At 35.5% G+C, this 14,023-nt stretch overlaps 1 protein-coding gene across 2 annotated transcripts in view; it reads right to left on the bottom strand.

Moving 5' to 3' along the window:
* Positions 1-14,023, bottom strand: part of CEP128 (centrosomal protein 128) — a 104,355-nt gene that overhangs the window by 74,475 nt on the left and 15,857 nt on the right. For both annotated transcript variants that reach the window (XM_064714613.1, XM_064714612.1), the window contains 2 exons: positions 13,687-13,759; positions 6,719-6,835 (listed from right to left, as the gene is read on the bottom strand). In XM_064714613.1, the coding sequence (XP_064570683.1) occupies positions 6,719-6,835; positions 13,687-13,759 (190 nt within the window). The remainder of the gene's footprint in view (positions 1-6,718; positions 6,836-13,686; positions 13,760-14,023) is intronic.

Below are 14,023 nucleotides of genomic sequence, written 5' to 3'. Positions count from 1 at the left end.
GTTATGAAAAGATAAATATAAGTTCATGCATACATAAACACACCCATGCAGAGAACAGGGACAAACACAACGTCTAAAGCAGCACTAACATCCTTCCGATGTATAGAGCTCCAGACTCTCAAGTTGACCCCAAACACCTTTAGATTAAGGTCTAAAAGGCTTAAGAGATCCCCTACAGACTAGCTGTGCACACATCAGAGAAAAATAATATAGTCTCTAACATAAAGTGTGCATGTTATGAAATTCAATGCACTGTGGTCAAGAAAACACTACCATAAGGTTGTGTGAGAAGTTAAAAGCAAAAAAAGGAAAAGGTTATTTTTTTCTGAATCTGGACAGATGCTTAAAGCCATAGAACTACAACTGAATCAACTGAAACTTTCCTGATCAATAATTAGCAACATTGATGTGCTCTTCCTTGACAACAATAACAAAAAATAAAAAAATTCCATGGAAACTTTTCCCAATCCCTCTCAGACTGAGGTATCTAAAATCACACTGGGTCATTTTAAATATCACTTAGAAATATCAGCTGAAAGAGATCAGTAGCCACACACTGATAACTTGCCATGAATTTCTGTAACTGTTCACAAATCACAGTTTTTATCTGCGCAACGTGACCAAGCATTTTTCACACTAGTCACCAATCAATTAATTAGGTACCTGAGCACAAATCTTTTACTTTCATCCCATATCTTGAAACATAAGTACATTTATTGCTTTCATAATTACTTGCTAAAACAACAACAGAACAACAACAAAAATGCACAGCCTTTCCAGAAAGAAATTTCTTTTTCCCAGTCTGTCATTCCCAAGCAGCATTTTCATTTTACATTTATAGGAAAATCTCTTCCTATCTTCCTTGAAATCTGTCCCTATAAATTGTGCCATTTCATTCAGTTTTGAACATTTTCTCTTCACTGTACACTGAAGAACAATTTCAGTGTATGAAAACAGAATACAAGATATTAATCAACTTCAGTGAGGCCAGGCATTCAGCTTTAGAAGTTTTGGCTTTAAAAGCAGCTTTCTGGAGAAAATAAATGGCTTTATATGCTTACCTTCCTCTTACAACCTCACCTCAGAAAACCTAAGAGTTTCAGTACAGTTTGGATTACTCTTCTGCCTGAACAGCTTACATTAAAATCTGAGACCATGGAAGACATTCATCATAACTATGCCACTGAAAATATTATGTCACATAAAGAGCTATACTTTTAGTCATACTGATCCCTAATCAGATAACAGAAGACTGTAACACATTTAAGGTACTTTCCTAAGTAATCAGTAGAGATTTAAATCCATCATTCCAGTCAACTGTAAAACTCAACACTGCACACATTCTACTCAAAAAGGCTCCTGAGGGAAGTCCCAAAAAGCAACATGACCAAAAGTCTAAGATCATCTCTTCAGCTAATGCTGTTTTGCATTAGCCAAGTTCATTGGGTTTTTGTTTTGGTTTGCGTTTTTTTCTTTGCTTATTTCTAATGACAAGAAGTATTGGTTCAGAACAGCCTACTTGGAATATATGATGTCTATTAATTGCAGTCAACCATCAGTTTTACTAGCAAAATTAGAAGCTTTGCTATAGACAGTCAAATTTAGGCCAACTTGATTTTTGGCACTAAATTAATAATTAACATAGCACCAAACGCACACGTTATCATGTACAAATTTGGCTAGAGAGGTCAGAATCACAAAGAAAATATTACAGCTGGGCTGGATTCAGGAATACTAGTAAAATTTTCAAAGATTATTCCTGCTAAAAGCAAAAAATATCTCTGCATCAGTAGCACATCCTAATTCCCAGTAGAAACCATGAAAATAAATATGCCATTTCAACTTCACTGACTGATATTCAGGCTATGAAATAGGAATAATTTCAAACAGAAATGCATCCTTTACTATAACCGATATTATAAATCTAACCTTCCATTTAATTTTCTGCATATTGTAAAAATAGCCCATAGCCATTTCATTTTAAGGAAAATAACAGCTCATATATAGAGAGAGATATAGATAGGTACCCCAGAGTTAAAATACTGCAAAAAAGAAGTAATGTTACAGTAAATGAAACATACTACATGTGCACTGCTTGGAGTGTGAAACCTGCATTGAACCAGTAGGTGCCAGGTAAGCAGTTAATCAAAATGTCATGAGGCAATGGAAACATCTGATCATGCACAGCCAGACAAAGGTCAGCTCTTACAGACAATTCAGAAATTGTACAGGTAAAAGTTAATTGTGTTTTGCCTCCTTTCTGTCCTCTTTTTTAAATAATTCTCTCTTGTTGTTTTGGGCTATGCTCATTTTTTCTCCACTAAAGATCGCTCAATAAGCTTTCTCTTAGGAGGGGTAAAAGAAAAAACCAAACAACACATTTAAAGATCCAGCTGATTCTTTGATTTCATTTGCTGTCCCCAAAGAAGGGGCTGAGGAAGTCAAATGTCAAAAATGGGAACTAGGAAAAGGATGCAAAGGACAGCAGTTCAAGCACACACTCCTGCCTGATGGCTCACAAACAGCAGGCAGACATTGCCCACCAAGGAATGGCACCAGGCCTCCAGTCAGCAGGATCCTCCTACCAAGATCCTCCTCTGAAAGCATTTGTGTCCAGGTTGGTCTGGAAGAGACTGACGAGGTCGATGAGGCCTTGGAGGAGGCAGGTATATTGGAGGCCACAGGAGACAGAGAACTTTCATGTACAGAGGTCTTCACAGCATGGCTTTGGAAAGGACCAGCCACAAGTTCCACTGCCTGCTAGGTGGTCAGGCTAGATGAACTTTTGATTTTACTAAGGAGGGCAATTCTTATAGGTCTTTATAAAGAGCTCACTAGCATAAGACGGCATTAAAATACAAATGTAACTGGTATACCCCAACTGAGCATACCTCATCCATACACACAGAATATCTGTTGAACCTCAAAACTTCAAAATCATAACTTACTGCTTCATAGATTATTTTTTCTTATACATGAGAAAAACTATGGGGATGATTGTGAAACAACTCAAGCTCTCAATCTTTCCAACATATGGTAACCTTTCAAAAGCAAATCATAACTTTTACAGCAACTTAAGCCTACTAACTTTTCTTAGGGTTTGGGTTTTGGTCTCAGTTTGGTTTTGCTGTATTGTTTTTCCTTTTTAAATAAAACCAGACTTTTTGAAAGCTGTGTACAGACCACAAACTGAAACTTGCTCTTTCAAAGTGAGACTGATCAGTGAGTGTTTCATACTATCACAAACATACAAACAGAACAGCCGCAAGCTATAATTTAAAGTAAGGCAAAAATTTACCACATCGTAATCTGAATGAAAATACTTTCCCTAACTTGCTACATTATTGATTAGCATGACTCCAAGTATGCTCCCTAAACATACCAGCCAGGCAGTTAAAAAGAGACTACCTAGCTATTTCAGTGTTATGTTCCAAGCAAGAGTCAGATTCAAACTACAATCAAAACAGAAACCATTGGCCACAGGTGGCATAGCACAGAGCCAAAGAGCAAGTATCAACAATGCACTAAAATATCCAGGTGGCTCAGAGCACAGATCAAGTTTATGTTTGTCTATAAAGATCAGTGATAAAGAAATGCAAAATACATTGTTCAGTAAGACTTTTGACAATCAGTTTACCCCACCCTCCGTCCACCAGCTTCTTGCAGTTCACAGTATTTGCAGTGGGAGGCAAACAGAGTCTAAGTGTACAGTTGCACTAGGAGAAAGTTAAAAAATGCTTCCTGGCCTACCCAAGTTGCTAGCTTAAGACATAACTGCAGTCACTGCCTTACCACAGTCAGTGGATTCAAAAGGTTCTATAATGATGAATCTGTTTACCTAAAGCATGCCAAGCATGAAGACACAGACACATTTCACCAAAGTCCAAGAAGCCAAGCAGAGAATTTTGTAAAGCCATCCAGGACACCCAATGCACAGAAAAGAATGCAAGGAAAACATTTTTAAGAATGATATTTGATCTTGTTTTAGAAAATAGATGTAAAAATACAAACAAAAGTAAGAGGTGATGGTGTCTTTATATATAGAAAAAAAGAAGCACTGAAGAATCTCAAGATAGTTTTCATTTACAAAACAAATTCAGTTGTTACAGCAATTCACACAGGTCACTATCCCTGGCAAGAAAAGAATATTTGTTCTTCCTTCTAATCAGAAAAATGCTTATATCAGGAATATAGAAAAAATTACAATAATACGATTTGCATGAATTTGTTTGCTAATTGCTATTTTCTAATTTGCAGTAATTGCTGATTAAATGTACCAATACACACTAAGGTAAAAGAGACATAAAATGTGCAGAAAATAAGTTTTCTACAACTACACACAACACAGACAGGTAAAAGATTCAAAACAAAAATGCAAATTTAAAACTTAAAGATAAAACATTTTATACATCAAGTTTTCTTAATGGCCAGTATACATGTAGATATCTTCCTGGTTCATAATCAGTCTATGATTATAGTAATATGTAATACTACATTGCAAATAAGAAGTTTGCACATTATACAAAAAACTGAGAGAAAAGACAGACAAAAGAAAGGCCAAAACAAATGTATCATGTTGTGTTAGAGCCTGCAAATATATAATTTAATAATTGCAATTTAGGAAGGTGATTCTCTTAAGACGGTAAAACACTGACAAGCAGTGGTCAGTTACAGGCACTGCACTTCACTGAAAAAAAATAGCATTTAATCCTCACAAATGTCACACAATGTCTTAATTAGAGCAACTGCTGATCACATGCAAAAGTAAAATTTTATTTAATTTGAAATCTGTAACAGGCAAACTAATGAAAAAATTATATCATTCAACAGCCACAAATGCTTTAAGCAGTATTTCTCTGTAAATCATTCAGGCCATATTAATGACAGGATTTCAAAACTCAGTCCAAACACTACGCTCTTTTCCAGTTATGTTACTTGGGAAGCATCCTGGAGAAATTAATGTAAACACAAGTAGACTTCAATAGAACATTATGTCTGTGCAATGATTACTGCAAGACTGAGGCCACTGTCAGAGTTTAGAGTCCATTTAACTCACAATTCAAATTACAAAGGATGAGAAACAGAGTAACAAAGTAACAAGCTCAAAATTATAGAAAAACCCGTTTCATCCAAATAACAATTGTAGCAAAATATTTCTTTACTTTATTCTCACTAGGCTATGCAAAAGTACACAAGGCAGTTCAAGTACATTTTTTCTAAAATACAGCCACTTTAACTGTATTGTTAAAAGGGGCTCCTCAGGAAAAATAACTTACAAAAATAAAGTAGAATTTACAGAAGAAACTATTAAACCATCTTAATTCACAGCTGGACACCTTAAGGGAATAGAAGGTCTAGGATGTACTTAGTATTTCATATTCCTTTTGCATGAAATTCAAAAGATGAGCTACCAAGAATAAAAGGCACCCAGCCTGGAGGTTCATGATCACACACACTATGATCATTCATATTATCTATGAAAGATCATATGAAAATTCTTTGAACTACATTTAAACCCATTCACTTGAGTTCAAGTTTTCTTTCTAAGGAAACTATGGCAGTGTCAATGTATCTTTAGAGAACACAAGACATCCTCCCTTTAAAAGGATAAAATAAGAATGTTCCATTCTGCAGATAACACTATCCAATCACACCAATGCATTAAGCATCCCTTCCCCAGCCTGAAGACACAACTGAAGAATCTAGAAGTGGACATAGGCATATTAAAGAGAGATAAAAACTGAAATTCAGTACACTAGTTCTTTTCACCCAATAGGGCATGAAATGGAGGGAAAATGAAACATTAGGTCTTTCACAAAAAATTCGGGCAGAAGGATTCCAAGTCTTTTGATAAATGTTACTTTTTATATATATTTTTTAAAAAGCATATAATCTTCTAAAATTTAACATCTTGGAACAGTCTCTAGCTTTACATGAAATACGTGGCATCATGAACAAGGTTCCTCATATCACCACACAGTATCAAGCCTTCCAAAAAGCTATGTTACAAATACTAACAGTGAAAACCAAGGAATTGCACATTTCTTTTCAATTTTAGTATCCTACTTCACAGACAGAGATAACATTGCAAATCTTAAGTGGAGCAAAATAAAAAGTCACACTATGTGAAGAAACAGATTTTCCAAAGAGAAGTAAAATCAAAAAGTAGTATTTTTCATGTTTTCTAATACAAGAAGGAAAAAAGCTAATAGCTGTCTCAAATTTTAAATTATATTCTAAACATTTCTATTTGTCTCCTAAACAGTATTTTTTATTTCATCAGGTATTGTTGAATAAAACTGAAAGCACTGAAAAGTTTTCTGGCCACTACACAGTGCTTTAGATTCCTCGTTGAAATAAAGTGTTCATTTGCATGAGCAAGTGAAGTTTACCTTTTAGAAAATAAAAGGTAAACTTTTAAATTGAAAAAACCCAGGTAATGACTTGCTTTTGTTTGCTTAGATTTTCAGGAAGGGCATAGGGGGTAGGTTGTTAGAAGATTTGTGGCAGTTACCAAAAAGGTCTAAATATAGTCAAGACAATATAATGAAGGACAGAGACTGTGCTTGGTATTATCTGATCAAAACAATGCGAGCTGGACTGAGCTAAAACATGTGCCTAAGATATGAGCACTTCTGCCAATTTGACAGGTACAGGCTCACAAATGCAACACATTCCTAACTAAATCTGAACTACAGGGGAAGCTTTCATTTCATACCTCCTGTAATTGAAGAGACACATGGCCCAGCTGGTCCTGGCGCCTTTCTACGAGCTGTCTTTCAGCACGCATCTCTTCTTCTATCTCCTGAAGTCTCCTCTCTACTCGTTCTGATACCTTCAAAAGGAAAAAAACACATGCTGTTGGAAATTAGTGTGCCTTTTAATACATGTGAAAATATCAATGGCAAAAATGTAAATAGATCATGGGACAAAATGAAAAGAGAACACCATTTGTATTTTATTAGAGCAGATTTAGAATTGTAGAGAAAATAACTAGTTATAGTAGTCAGTACTCCAGAAGTACTCAGGCAGGGAACCAAACTGTTATCTTGCTGGCAGGATTCTCCTTTATGTGTATGCATATTTTTCTCTACAGTGGTGGCTCTACTCAAGAGTTAAATATCTCATTATCAAGGTTAGAGCAGCCTAATGTGAAGTTGCAATACAAAAGTCTTAGCTACTCTGTCACAAGCCTGATTAACCTCTGGAAGGACATTTCTTTCATATCTCCAGCCTGCAAAACAGACCAATGTTTGCCTCTTTAATGACCCAAAATCTGTGAGTAAAAAGTTGTAAACAAGAACTAAATACATGAAAATGAGTGTAACAACACAAAATAATTAATTACATCACTTAAGCTTTTTCCCCAGTATTTTGTGAATCCATGTAGAAACTAATACAAACAACAACAGGTGTTTATTAAAGCAACTTGGATTATGAACATAAAAGTTCAATCAGACTAGAATACCAGAATTACTTCACTTTTGCAATTCAAGCTGCTAGCAGACAGCACCCTCTTGAGGCAGCAAATTAAATTTGTTTCATTAAAGATTAGTAAGAAAAAATATTTATGTATCATTTCCTCCCTACCTTAAAACTAATTATTTTAAAACACTAGAAAACAATATATCCATTACCAAATTATAATTAGATAATAAGAGAAAGAGATAAAAAAGATAAAAAATAAAGCACCATTTGACTATTAGCTTTTGATGTACGTGGAGATGAATAAGTTCTCATCTTTCCCTGTTAAGCACACTTCTATTAGGACTAGGCATATGCATGCATAGAAAATGTCACCACAAGCAACACAATTCATGTAGCAACAGAAACACAATCAAGGCTATGCTTATAATCTGGGCTTCACAAGGCTGGATGAACAAAACACTTCCTTTACAACAGAATACATCTCTCAGAAAACACTTCTTGTTTGTGCAGCCAGATGAACAGTCAGCTGACAGTGTGGAATATTGTATTTTTTCCTAAAACCATCAGAAGATGCCTGGTACTGCATCAAACCACACACTTTCATGAAGCTATGAAAGCTCTGCAGTCATAATCCAGAAAAATTATTTACTAAAAACTAATGTATAAATAAAAGAAAAAGACCACATGGCAATGTTTGTTTTGACAAGTACCACTTAGCATTACTTCTCAGAATTCATAAAATACTCCAGCTAACAGAAACAATGATACTAGGTAGTAGGAACAGAAAATAACATAGTCATTAAACTTGTTACAGCTTTGCTGAAACCAAGCAATAAGCTGTCATCTTTTCTCCCATACATATCCAACATAAAGAAATGAAACAGTAATGTTTTAACATGTTTTGAAAAAGTTTTGACTATGTGTTTCTGAAGACAGAAGCTTTCTCAGGTCTCTCATGCACCTTTTTCAATGAAGCACTTTCTTAACAGCTTTAGTGCTATTAAGCACTAATTTAGTGCACTAATTATATTGCACTATTAAGAAAGAAAACATACAATTTTGACTTGACAGAAGATTCAAAAGTAACATCACCCCTGAAGATGACATTCCAGAGGAGACTTCAGTGACTTTTTCACTGTAATGGGTCTAGCATGCACAGCAGATAACAGAACACAAGGCAGCACTAGATAGGCTTTAGATTCCTGCAAAGTTCAGATTTCATTACATATTATCACTAACTCAGAACAAGTAAGAAAGTAACTTTATGAGGTGATTTGCCTTGCCTCTGACTTCCTTCAACTCACTTCCAGGATACAATTGTTGTATTATTTCTAACAAGGCACTACAAAAGATGGATTATATATCATAATATTTGTCATGGAAATTTCAGCTACAGATATAATCCTCTTTAACAAAAAAAAAAAAAAATTAAAACCCCACAACCAACACAAACCATCAAACATTTTGATGCTACTTATAACTCCTATTTGTTTCCCATACTCTGTATATTGGTATGGTATTGGTAACACCTTTGCACTTCAGCAAGGCTTTAATGTCCCAAAAGAATTATGTTCCCTGTTTTTGTAGCTTCTCTGACTTTTCTAAGATTGTCACAGAGCCTGCAGCATACAACAGTAGGGATTAAAAAGAAATTAGAAACAGTTAATTTATTAAGTAGTACTTGCAAAGTAAACTTAAAAACATACTTGCTTTCCTTTGTTTCAAATGACCCTGACTCAGAACAACACCTCTACCATGAAACTATGTATCTTGACCTCTGAATGTTATCAAAAATCTTAGTGCTTAGTGCAGACAAGTGCTTCACCAAAGGCCAGTACAAAGATTATAGAGGCTCTACACAATGACATGAAATGCTAGCACTAAATTACTGCATCCAGAACATATTAGAATGTGATTCCAAGCATGCATTTTTAGCAACAGACTATCTGAATAATAATGATGATACTAGAGCTGTGTCTCCACTAAGCTTTCAGGTAGCTTAATCTGCTTTCATAGATTTTGCTGCTATCAAAAAGCTCCTCCCCTCCCCCACAATTAAACACAAAGAACAGAATGTCCTTTGTAAAACTAGGGTGACATTTAAGTCATCCAGCTAAATATAATCTCAGGGAAGATGCTGGATGCTTACTGTACAAAAAGCACAATCCTACTTATTGAGTTCCTGACCTGTTTTTCAGCTTTCCACTGTTATTTCTAGTGCAAAAGTCCTGCTAATAGAAATCTATTTCAACAGATTTTTGCCGCTGTTCTTGCTACGACCCATCAATGCATACTTGAAACAGGAGTATTAAAATCACAAAAGAGCAAACTTTTTTCAGAGATATAACTTCAAATATTGTTAAACTTTGCCCTCATGAAATATTGTTAAACTTCTCTCTCATGGCAAATGATAATATGTGTTCCTTTTACAAGTCATCAGTGCAGCACCAAAATTCCTTATTCTAGAACTTCTGAGGAACAGTTCATTAACTGACAATAATCCCGGCTCTCTGAGGTATCATAACCACATAACCACACATTTCACTTTACATTGTTGTCTTCTTCCAGAGACAATCCACTATCATTTTATAACAGCACCATCTCAATCAAGCATCTACTTAATTTCAACAAAACTGTGCTCTGATAAAGCTGCTTTTTATGTATAAAGATCAGCATCTTGTGCTATTTGAGATGTCGATCTACCCAAGCAATTCCAACAAAATATCCAAGAGGGCTATCTTATATAACCATAAAGTAAGTAAATATTCTTTCAATTGCTTATATGCCTGTCTAGCAATCATCCAAACCCTTTTCAAGAACAAAGGAATCTCATAAAATGTCTAGGTAATAAATAGATTCTGATATAGAGCTGCAGAACCAGAAAGTCTTTTTAGCAAAACTGCACACAAATTCTCAAGTACAAGGCCATGAAGAGTGCTTGACTTGAAACAAGGATCCAACTATGCTTGAGTCACCACCTTCAATGTCATCTGTTTTTTATATTGGCATGGAAAAGCTCTCTTTTGAGGTAAAATATTGTGCTTTGTTGTGATGTATGAATCCTAAAGTACTCAAATGCAGCATCAAAAAGGCTCTAAGATTCATAAACCCTTATAAAATAAATCCTGAACTAGTGACTCAGAAGAACTGTAGTGACTTAGACCTTTATCATCACACATCTACATACAGGCAATTTTCAAACAGGACCAAATATACCAAACTGGAAGCATTTAGATATATGTCTCTAAAAAATAAAGGACTTAAGGACACTGAACCAAAAAGAATGTTTCTACCATGAGCTCATCCTGTGAAATTATCAAGATTTCAAGTTGACAATTTATTGCCAAGAATCATACAGCAGAATATAAATACATGGATGGCAATGCTTGAGGTGATAAACACTCCCAAGCCTAAAGGCATTAAGGATAAAAGTTCCCAAACAACTTTGCACAAAGAAGTTTAGTATTTTGTCTTATCCAACTCATTTTCACCAATGACAATCAATTCTGAATTAAGCAATCTCATTAGAAAAATTCCTAAATGCATACACATGCTAAAGGATGTCAAATATCTACAATAACAGACCCTAGTTTCTACATGCACTCTAATCTCATGCATGCTTTGCTATGCATACCATGAGAGTTATTTTTAACATCCATACTAAATTCCCCTTTTTTGCATTTACCTCATCTCACTGATTCTGCCAGCCTCAACAGGAGATCAGTAGGCTTTGAACAAGGGCAAGGGATCCATACCTAGGATTGGAGAGCCCTGGCAAAGCAGCAGTGCACAATGTTGCTACCAGTAGGCTTTTTAAGCGGCAGGGAATTGGCTGGACACGATAGTGAATTATGTCAGAATTTTTTGGCCTGAAAAGTAACACTCTAAAAAGACTCTGAAGAAGCTGAACAACCTCCCAAGTTAAAATTAGGGATGAAAAATTAGATTTAAAACCCAAACAAACAAACACCCTACAACAACAAACAAAAAAACCCAAGACAAAACACATCAACCAAAACACATATACACAAAATGACCAAACAATCCCAAGAAACCAGATCACCAAAAAAGTGGCAACTCCTCACATAATATATAATCTATTTTGAGAACCCCTTGCCATAAGACAAGATCATAAAGATATGCAAGTTATAATAAAGACTGGACAAGTTTCAAAAAAGAAATCCACAGAGGGATTATTTCTCAGTACAGAAAGCAGACAGATCACTTCCAGACCAAGAAGCTCCTAACTCACAGGTGATTAGACTTGTATTGTACAAAATTATCATTAGATGACTGTCTTATATTGTACAGTAAACTTCCACTTTTTGGGCATTCATCATACATGGCTAGATCCTTCCTAATGACCTGTTTCTTGTGCAAACTGAATTGCAGCTATTCTTCCGTCTTTTTGAAGTCTTTGAATTAGTGGCCTTTTTTATTTTTCCCCTTTTTCTTTCCCCCCCCCTCCTCTTTCCAGTCTTCTTTCCATCTGGCTTTATGATGTTCTTCATAAAATCAGTAATCAGCAATGAGCAGAATAATCCAGGTGAATTCTTACTAGTCCTACACATAAAAATCATCCCACTGCAGCTTACTGCATCATTTGTGTCTTCACTAAAAGAATATCAGTAAATATTTCAGTTTTCATAGCTTTATTGCATTATAACGTTCCCTCCCAATTAAGACACTTACTCTTCTGATATTGCCCTTACCATTAACAATCTACAGAAGACTTCCTTGTTATACCTCACCTCTCTCAGTTTTTGCTTCTCTCAGGTCAAAAGTTGTAACTTTCAATTTCATATCTTGAAACCCTACTTGCTGTATTGCACTGAGTAGTGTAGGAGGTCAAAGAGCTAGTTATTTCTTTCATTAATGAACAGACAGTGCATGCCTCCATTCCAGAGGATTGAGGAACATTTGCTTCTCTCATGCAATGGCACTGAACAGTTGAAATGTAGCCAGCTGTAGCAGCTATTTGCTTGAGAACCACCTTGGTTAAAATTGAGTTTGCTAATTCCTGGTACATGGAAGAGAAAAAAGTAAGTATACTGAGAAGTCTGCTACAAGAAAAACACAGCATTTTCCAAGTATCAAGAATTCTTTATCAGATAAACTTATTTTATCCTACCAGGCTACTAGGAGAAATCAAAATTAACATTCTAACAAAGACAATTCCATCATATTTTTCTACAAAGGCTGTCAAGGCAAGTCTTCTTTCCCTGATAGACCCTACCATATCAAGAACATAACTGGTACAGATAGTGTCTCTTGAATCAATCTCCAATTTAATCCAGTAACATGAATTTACACAAGGATATTTATTAAGTCCGCTGGTACCAACAGGTGGTCCACGCCAATGATATTGTTATCAGTGACAAACACATCACTACAGCCCTTGGCAGAGCATTTAGTACCAATTCATGCAATTTTAGAGCAAGATGAATCACCTACAGGAAAATATGTACGTATAACACCTGCTCTGGAAAGTCAGCTTTGCTACTAGTATCACAGTAAATGCTTACATAAAGCATACACTCAAGTCCTATGTGTCAAGAGCTACCTACAGGATTCTCACCTACTTATTACTGTGGTGATTCTCAACTTCTCTTGTTCCTACAGCAATATGCTGTTTGACTTCGATCTCAAAAGCAGATCTCTCTCAGATTTAAGTAACATAGAGTGCAGTTAGTCTGCTTCCAGCAGATACAGGAAACAAAAAAGAAAAGACTGCCACGGCTGTCCTCCCTCCTTTGCCACATTTTGTCAGGAAGCCTTTAGAGAAGAGTACAGCCCAAAGAGACTCCTTCCATTTTGCTACACAGATGATAAGGATTGAAAAGAACAGGGAGGGAGGGATGAAGGAAGAAGAAACAAATGTATTTATCATCTTAACACGGGAAAGCTTGTATCTTTTCAAAGGTACCTTGAACAATTATAGGCATCCAAACCAATGTTCAAAGTTAAAATGCACCTTTCTCCAAGGCTGTATATTTTGAAACAGAAAAACACACAATACACACACCTGCAAAACATTTTAAGTACATTAAAACAAGCACCTGAAGTATAAAACTTGCCTTGCTTATTTCATCATCAAAGGGTAACATTTCAACAACCTATAGCAACCCAAATAAGATCATGTTCAGATATACATATCAGTATGTCATACCAATTACCAACAGATACTTCAAACTAGAAGCCCACATCTTGTTTAGAATACCAGATTAAAATAATCCTTTTCATGTTAGTCACACTCACCGTTTCTTGTCTTTGGGACTCAGTGAGCTTTTCAGACAATTCTTCTAGAGTCTTTCTTAATTCAGCATCAGTCCTTCATAGAAAAATATAAGTAAGACAACATTCTATAGTGCAGAAGCTAAGTAGCACCCATGATAATTTCAGGCAGCAACAACTCCCCCCAGAATTTTTTGCTTCCTCAATTTGTTCTATAGCCAATTCATAATAATTTATAACATAATGAGAAACAAGCCCCAAGTGGAAAATGCATTATAAAAAGCATTCCCATTCCTCAAGTGAAGAAACAGAGCATCTAAGTATCAGCCAGGTATTAGGTCAACAAGTAAAAAATTATGGA

Source organism: Zonotrichia leucophrys, chromosome 5, assembly GCF_028769735.1.
Source record: "Zonotrichia leucophrys gambelii isolate GWCS_2022_RI chromosome 5, RI_Zleu_2.0, whole genome shotgun sequence".
NCBI classification, from domain to species: domain Eukaryota; kingdom Metazoa; phylum Chordata; class Aves; order Passeriformes; family Passerellidae; genus Zonotrichia; species Zonotrichia leucophrys.
Note: the sequence above shows the minus strand (reverse complement) of the source record. Positions and strands in the feature narration are given on the sequence as shown.